Raw genomic sequence first — 9,005 nt, forward strand, 5'->3', positions numbered from 1 at the left:
AGACTTGCTATCTCCCTTTTAGGCTGAGCGGTGGTCTGGTAATGTGGCGGGCTCCTTTATGTCTGAAAGAAGCTTCTTACGGTGAGGTAAAAAATAGGGTGTGTGTGTTTGTGGGGGACAGACTGCGGCTGCAATCCTATCCACCCTTTCCTGGGAGTAAATCTCATTGAACACAATGGGACGTACTTCTGAGTAGACATGCATGGGATTGGGCTGTGAGGCAGCTTGGGAGGAGGCAAGATGGCCTGGTTGTGTGGCAATGTGGCCTACAGGGTTCTGGGCAAGATAAGCTGTGGCACCTCTTGCTCAGACAAGGAAGCCTCAACTTTCTCACAGATGGTCCTGCTTATGTGTAAGTAGGATTGCCGAACCTTGATTGGAGTTGGTTGTCTTGCCCGGTTTTTCAGATGATTTTATTCTGGGTGTATGAAGCATAACTAGCAGTTGCAAAGTACTTTTGAAGTGCTGTAAAGACTCAAAATGGATGATCAATTAGCCTTGTATGGTAGATTAGTGGTATTGCCTTGTGGTGGGTTTGGGGGCAGAGTTAAGCAATAGTGGCTTGCTTAAGAATTCAGAGGAGAAACACATCTGAACTGTGGAGGTCTCTTAGCCACCATGCAACACTAGTTTTCTGTATCTGGGAAGAAGATGGCCCATGATGTGTAGACAGAGGAACTCTGTGGGTTCTGATTCAGCTCTTTTCTTTCTGTTTTGCACAAATGCATTGTCAATTGCCACTCCTTTCTGCCTAACTGACCACAAGCATGTTTAAACCTGATGGTGGCTGTCACTGTTTTTTCTTTTCTTTGCAGGTGAGCATTTCTGTACTTGGAGGTGTTTCCCTGCTTAGATGAAAAGGGTGCCCCACGCAGTGAAGTGTCTTGAGTTTAAAATGTCAATAGAAACCTTAGAAAGTCTAAATAGCAACATCACAACACCTCAGCTGAAGCCATTACCCTGGTGCAGCATTAGTGACTTAAGGGTACAGTCCTGTACACATTTCCCTGGGTGCAAAACCTAACAAATTCAGGCTGCAATCCTATCCACACTTACCTGGGAGTAAGCCCCATTGACTAGAAAGGAACTTACTTCTGAGTAGATATGCATAGGCTTGGGCTCTTCCTGTGATTTACTTGCTTTGGTGTAGCCAAGAATAGGATTGTGTTGCATGAGATTGTCTATTTATTGGGGAGCCCCTGAATTTAATCTTACCTCTGCCACAAACTTGCTAGGTGACCTTAGTTAAGTCATTCCATCTCAGTGTGTCCCTCTCTCCCTGCATGTGTAATATGGGGGTAATAATGTTTACTGGGTTATTATAAGGATTGCAGCCAGATAATATACCTGAAGCACTTTGTACACTCCAAAGCACTGGAATTAATTCGTAGAGGACAGGGGTTTTAGCCTCTTGAGTCAAATGGACGGATGTTTTCTTGGCCTGTTTTCTGTCCCACAATGTTCAAATGAGACTTGTTCTCTAGCAGTGCTTGAAGAACAGGGGTGGGGCAGAGGAGGACGAGCCACATTAGCTACTGTCTATAGAAGGCTACAAGTTGAGCCATGTTATGGCTAAATTAGGAAAGTCAGGGTGTTGGGCTGGTGGATTTTATTAGTGATCATCACTACCTATTCTCCAAGTCCATGTACACAAACTTGCAATGTGATCCCAAATGCACTTACTATGTATGTGGTGCTAGACTAGCGATGAATACTCTTTTCCAAAAGTCTTGAACCGAATACTTCACAAGTGTTAATGCATTTGGCCAAGCTTTCCCTCTGGCCCTTCTCATATGTGATGGCGGCAGCATGAGCACTCTGGCCAAGCTCCCGCTATCGCCATGCTCCAGTCTTGCCCTCTCCCCATTCACAGCCCTGGGGAGTGTTTGCCTGTGCAGACTGCAGGGAGCGATCTTCCACATGGTTGCAAGTACTCAACTGCCAGCATTCACAGTCTTGGGGAGAAACTGTCCTCACTGATGTTTGCCTGTGCAATCAGGTGCTGTCTGTGAGGAGAGTGATGGAGCAGGGTGGGCTTGCTGGCAGGCTGTTGCACTTGGTAAGTCTCTGTGCTTGCAGAACAGAGTTTCTCTGATAACCTCTGCATGGATCATTTTCACCTACATCAGGGTTCTGCCTTGGCTTTTTGCTTTTTATCATTGGTTTATCAATAGCAACTTCCTAGATGATTACTCTGCTAGCTGGGCAGAGGCCCTTTTTCAAGTGGCACAACTCTAGCAGGGGGAGAGTAACTGTCCCTCTTCACTCCAGCACAATGTCTCTTCTAGTCACTGTTTGCTGATGTTTCCCCTTCATCTTTTTAGATTGTGAGCCCTTTTGGGACAGGAGGTCATTTTAAAAATTATTTTGCTACGTAAACTGCTTTGTGATTTTTGTTGTTGTTGTTGAACAGTGGCATATAAATATACTTAATAGAATAAGTTTTTTTTTTTTTTTAAAGGCTTCTGTTAAATCAGATGGTTCATACCATGCCAACTTTCATGGTTAATTATTTCCCTCTTGGCACAGAAATACCCTGGACATGTAGGAATTTTCTTCATCTCTTTTAGATTTATGAAGATCACTTACGCCTGAAGGCAAAAGCCCTCAGAACTGAAATCCTGCAAATGAACTGGTCCATTCAAATATGTAACTTAAAAAAAAAATCTTATCCATTTGTCTTGTTCTGCAGGATCAACAGAACTGCCATGCCTTGTTCTAAACTTGTCCTCACAGGCTCCAATCCGGCTAAATGATTATTAATATGTCTTGTTTCTTTCAATGGGAAGTACTGCTCAGTCTTCTACATATTTACTTGCAAGTTACTACCACTGAGACCAGTGGGGCTTACCCCTGGGTAAGTGGGAATAAGTTTGCAGCCTTGGTCCTAATGGAACTTATATGGATTGGGGCCATAGGTTTTTAGTTAAACTAGATTATTTATGCATTTTTACACTGCCCTTCCTCCAAGGAGCTCAGTGTGGTGTAAATAGTTCCTCCTTTCCTTTTGTACTCACAAGGACCCTGTGAGATAGATGAGGCTGAGGCTGACCCAAGGTCACCCAGGAAGTTTCATGACTGAGCAGGGATTTGAACTTGGATCTTCCAGGTCTGAGTTCATCTCCCAAACCACTACACTATCCTTGCTCCAACACATAAGCTTCATGGGCTTTTGAAATCCTGTTAAGGATCCTGTTCATGGGTTCTGCCAAATTAAAAGAAAATTACATCATTATTAAAAACCTAGTCATAACTGATACACATCTCAGGTTGCTCTAATTGTAATGAGAAATTTCTTCTTAATTTATTCTTTCTAATTTATTGTGCTATTACAGCGTATTTCCTTCTGAATTTCATACATGTAATTCATTTAGTAAACAACTATGCAGGGCTTCTTCTTTAGCTGCTCAGTTTTTTAAAGGAAAACATGATCCTGTAATGTTGCATGGCAGGCAGGGTGACACAATGATGCTGTCGCATCACCCCTGCACCATTGCATCACCCCCCAAAATGGCTCTGATTTGAAGCAAAACAGAGGCACAGGCAGATGGGAGAGCACTTTAATGCTCCGCTGGCTGCCCTGAACACTCGAGCGATGATGAGCGATCCACCTGGCTATCCTGGAAATAACCATTTTTGTAACTGTAGCATGAGCTTTGCATGGGATGTTCTTGTCCTTGGAAGACAGGGAGAGAATTCTTAGTCTAACACCCATAAGACTACACTGACCTTACTTCAGCATCCACATTGAGAGGCCTGTCTCTGACACTGTAGCAAATACAACGCATATCACATGGCAGCATAGCTGTCCCTACATGCACCTGAACTAGGTGCCCAAGCTAACACTTGTTTCTACAATCATAAATGGCAACCTGTATTCTTTGGCCATTCTCTGGGCTCTTTAGGATATGCAGGAGAAAACGCAATGTTTTACTCTTTCTGCCTCTGTACTATGAGTGTAAAAGTTTTGGCCTAAAGTCAGGGTGGTTGTAACTGTTACTGAGAGAATTGTACTAAGCAATTTACAGCACAATCCTATGCATGCTTCCTCTGAGATACATCCCACACTGTTCAGTGGGACTTACGCCTAGGAAAAATTTAAGCCGTGCAAGAAGGAGCTCAGCCAACATATTTCTGAGAGCCACATGCAGTTCCTGAGCTACAATTTGGCCATCCTGGTAAACAGCTCATCTACATTAAACCTACAAATCTGTGCAAATTTATGTGGGAGTAAGTCCTATGACTTCTGAGTAAACATACTTGTGCTCATAGCTTGTGCTCTAACATGTGCTTTTTATATATACATAAGTTTTTCCTCCACCTCCCAGTTTGTATATTTTTGTTTCAAACTATTGTGACTCACTAAAGGAGCTACATTAGAATATGAAACACTGTATAATATATTTTGAAGCAGGCATACGTGGTCTGAAAAGAAAACCCTCTAAGAAGAAATTTTAAAGTTGATTCTTGTTGTTGCATAGTTTTATCTTGACATGGCTATGAGAAATATGCCACAAGCTTCTGCATGTCAAAATCCACTACACTACTGTTAAGGATTAGTCTACCTGTTATTTTATCAACTTCTTTGCACTCTGTTTTGGCCATAAGGTCCTGATGCTTCCAGATTTAAGACTCGGTTATGTAAATACTTAAAATACTCTTTTTCTGCTTGATGCAGATTCAATCTACTATTCAGATTCTCTAATTCAGCAAAGGGGTTTTGTATGTGCGTGTTAAAGAAAACCTTGTAATGGCTGTCATTCTATTACAATTTCTCAAACTTTCATTGGTGTATTAACCTTTTAGGGAAAGGACAGTATGATACAGATCTGTGTTGGCCCCAGGTGACATGAAAGCATATCAAAGATTCCTTTCCTTTTCCAGTATCCATGAAGCAAATACCTCTGGTGTCAACTGTAAGGGTGCTCAAGACTGTACTACTGTAGCCATGGAGAGAAACTCCATGATTGACAAGCATGGGGTTCCCAATTCTGTATGTGCCTGACAGTGCTATTATAGGGGGAGGAGTGGAATCTCCAGGGGAAAAATGGATGGACAGAGAGCTCAACTTTGCCTCCATCCATTGATGCTTTCCTGCAAATCCTCTCCCAGTTGTGCTTGGTTAATTTTTTTTCCTGAGCCAGAGCTGAAAGTCTGGGGTGGGGAAGTAATATTTGCAGGGGATAATCAGGCCCTTAGAATAGGATGGGCTGTGGATATCCCAGGTCTAGCAGTCATCCCAGCTGGAAGGCCATTAAAGCTAGCATGTAGTAAGCAAGGCATGTATAAGAATCTGAGAGAAGGAAGAAAAATTCAGGATGGAATCTGACAGATTTCAACTCTAGCAAAATTCTCTTTCCTCCCTTTTTTGACCATGATTAAACAATTGCTGTTGACGAGCAAAAATGTAACATGACTCCTCCCCCTTTTCTCCCCCCCCCCAATCTTGTTTCCATTCCAGGATGAAGATGAGACGCCACAAACTCTTTTTGACTCTGTGCATGGCTGGTCTCTGCCTCATCTCCTTCCTTCACTTCCTGAAGGCTCTCTCCTATGTCACGTTCCCCAGAGAGCTGGCATCGCTTAGCCCCAACCTGGTCTCCAACTTTTTCTGGAACAATGCACCAGTCACACCTCAGGTCAGCCCTGAGCCTGTGGGTCCAGATTTCCTCCGTACACCATTGTACTCCCACTCGCCTCTGCTGCAGCCCCTGTCACCCAGCAGAGCTGGTGAGGAGTTGCACAAAGTTGAATTTGTGCTGCCTGAAGACACTACAGAATATTTTGTACATACCAAAGCTGGTGGTGTCTGCTTCAAACCTGGCACCAGGATATCAGAAAAGCCACTCACAGGCCGGTCAGATGATAAAGTAGAGGGAGCTGCTTCGGGGCGTATGGGCCGGAAACCCCTAAGTGCCAGTGGGACAAGGAGGCGCAAGTGGGTGGAGTGTGTGTGCTTGCCTGGTTGGCATGGTCCTAGCTGTGGGGTGCCAACCGTGGTCCAATACTCAAACCTCCCCACTAAAGACCGACTCGCCCCAAGGGAGGTGCCCCGGAGAGTCATTAACGCCATCAATGTCAACCATGAATTTGATCTCTTGGATGTGCGTTTCCATGAACTGGGTGATGTAGTCGATGCCTTTGTAATCTGCGAATCAAACTTCACTGCGTATGGAGAGCCCCGCCCACTCAAGTTCCGCGAGATGTTACTCAATGGCTCCTTTGACTACATCCGACACAAGGTACTCTATGTCTTCCTGGATCACTTCCCCCTTGGTGGGCGCCAGGATGGCTGGATTGCTGATGACTATCTGCGCACTTTCCTGACTCGGGACGGCATCTCCCGCCTTCGCAATTTGCGACCTGACGATGTCTTCATCATTGATGATGCAGATGAGATTCCCGCCCGCGATGCCGTACTCTTCCTTAAACTCTACGATGGTTGGACAGAACCATTTGCTTTCCATATGCGCAAATCTCTCTATGGATTCTTCTGGAAGCAGCCTGGCACCCTAGAGGTGGTATCTGGTTGCACAGTGGGAATGCTTCAAGCCGTTTATGCCACAGATGGGATCCGTCTTCGCAGGAGGGAGTACTACACCATGCCTGGCTTTCGCCAGTATGAAAACAGCACAGGTCACATCCTGGTACAGTGGTCCCTGGGCAGTCCGCTTCACTTTGCTGGCTGGCACTGCTCGTGGTGTTTCACACCAGAAGGAATCTACTTCAAACTGGTTTCAGCCCAGAATGGAGATTTCCCCCGCTGGGGTGACTATGAGGACAAGCGAGACCTCAACTATATCCGGGAGCTAATCCGGACTGGTGGGTGGTTTGATGGCACCGCTCAGGAATATCCTCCTGCGGACCCCAAAGAACAAATGTATGCCCCCAAATATCTGCTGAAGAACTATGAGCGGTTTCGTTACTTACTGGAGAACCCGTACCAGAAGGCAAAGGGGGCTGGGTGAAGGGAATGGGACTTGCATGGGAAACTAAGACTTTACGGAAAAAGGGAGAAAGTGGGGTGTGTCTTTTGTTTTTCCTTCTCTTTCCCTCCACCCCACCTTCAAGCTGGGGAAGTGTACATTCTCTCCAGTCTCTGTCTGCCCCATTGGTGGGTGTGGGGTTCCAAATCAAGTTTGAGGATCAAACAGGAACCGATCCAGACAACTAGTGGGACCCTGGCACAGCCCCTCTTCCTCTCTTGTAGGAGGAAAGAAGACTCTTATGCAGGTAGCCAACAGGGCAAACACCCTCATTGTGTGAGACAGGGAGACGTGTAGGAGACTGCAGCTGGACATATGGTGATGTGAATGTGCTGAAACCTCTACAGCCTTTACCGTTTAGGGGAGGGGGTGTCCAACTCCACCTTAAAAGCCAACCCTCTCTCTGTCATTTGAAACTGATGACTCTCCCTCAAGCTCCTTCTAACCTATTGGCCTAGAGAGATTTCAGACAAGGCAAAGGGGGCTGAAAGCATACAGGTCTGAATTCTTCTTGCTTTGCTCACTTTGCAGAGCATGTGATGAAACTTGTCCAAAGAGCATGCTGGTACTGTGTGCTTATTGAAGCTAGAATAGGTGGTTGGCAACTTCACGAAGAGGGGCATGTGTGTGGGAAAGGGTGAGAGAATGTAGGCGATGACAGGAGTCATTGTGCTAATCTTGGGTATGTATATTTTGTGGGCTTTGCAACATTAGAGTGGATGATGACATCAACTGTGGAAGCATGGTAGCGCCAAAGAACTCTGCTTTCCATCTGTTCATGAACATTCAGGGAAACCTCTCCCAACTGCCAGGGTACAAAGGTAGGAAAGCTGACTAGCTTGCTTGCTTTGTTAGATGTGTTGGTAACCAGCCTCTAATATAGAAGCAGGGCCTATCATCCACAGCTTTGCAAGGAATACATCCATCCCGGATACACCTTCTTTCACAATGACAAAATGTGATGTTTACATCTACACTTTCAAGTAAAATGGGTGTCACTTTAAGTTGCTTTTGAGAAATGAGGGAATTAAAGAGATATGCTTGTCCACCTGCTACTTCTAGAAGAGAAGCATAAAGGTACTTAGCTCTGTGATGTTTTGAGGACAATATATGGTTGCTATATGGTTGACATGCATAAGCTAGATCTAGAATATAGTATTCATAGGCAGGTAGAGAAGGAGGGTGAATGTCGGATGGATGGATGTAAGAACCCAACAGTTAGATCTGGGTACTGAACAATTGTTTGCATCTGTATTCAGTGCAGTGGCCCAGTACATCTCTGGATCACTTTATGGAGTTTAAATTAGTCAGGGTGAAACATACCGCAAGCTCCATGTTTTGTTTGCTGCTAAGGAAATATGTGAAAAGGTGAGCCATTATGCTTACTGTGTGAAATTGGTGTGTGTGTATATGGGCAGTAATAAGGAGGAAAGCCCTGCTATCATAAAAGAGGTTCTTTCCTGTGGAAGAAAACTGCTATTCTGACACGTGTGTGTGTGTGTGTGTGTGTGTGTGTGTGTGTGAGAGAGAGAGAGAGAGAGAGAGAGTGTTTTTCTGTCTCTGGTTCCCAACAGTTTTTGTATTCTTGAGTCTCTTGTGCACATGCTTCCTAGTCCCTCTAGTAGACTCTGAAAATGCTGCACCTGTGCCATAGCTTTTTTCCTTGACAACATTTCTGATGTTCTGTCTCCATGATGCACTCAGCCAGTCCACACTCGAGCATTTTCATGTGGTGAAATTGGGATGTACTGACTCTCTTTGATGCAGTGACTGGTCTTGCTAGTGCTCTGACGTCTCCAGAAATATTCACTCCTCTTCTGGTGGACAATGTTCTGGAACATGGCTTTGAGCCTGGAGGTGGTGAGCTATACGCTTGTTGTTTACTGGGAGACTGCTTCAGCAACTGCAGGATGCTTCCTTGTGCCAACTCAACCTCATGTTTGGCTGCGCCATGTGAAAATGGTTCTAAATTGACCCCTTGCTTTTTAAAATGAAACCAATTCCCTTTTATTACGCAGT

The 9,005-nt window shown here is 44.9% G+C and overlaps 1 protein-coding gene across 1 annotated transcript; it reads left to right on the forward strand.

Moving 5' to 3' along the window:
• Nucleotides 1-5,462: 5,462 nt before the first annotated feature.
• MGAT3 (beta-1,4-mannosyl-glycoprotein 4-beta-N-acetylglucosaminyltransferase) lies at nucleotides 5,463-6,968 on the forward strand. Its single transcript, XM_066634385.1, has one exon. It carries the CDS (start codon nucleotides 5,463-5,465, stop codon nucleotides 6,966-6,968), a length of 1,506 nt encoding a protein of 501 aa, XP_066490482.1.
• The last annotated feature ends 2,037 nt before the right edge of the window (nucleotides 6,969-9,005 follow it).

Source organism: Tiliqua scincoides, chromosome 7, assembly GCF_035046505.1.
Source record: "Tiliqua scincoides isolate rTilSci1 chromosome 7, rTilSci1.hap2, whole genome shotgun sequence".
NCBI lineage: Eukaryota > Metazoa > Chordata > Lepidosauria > Squamata > Scincidae > Tiliqua > Tiliqua scincoides.

Excerpts from the sequence above, each read along its gene's own strand:
- MGAT3 (XM_066634385.1), top strand. The coding sequence starts at position 5,463 with ATGAAGATGAGACGCCACAAACTCTTTTTGACTCTGTGCATGGCTGGT.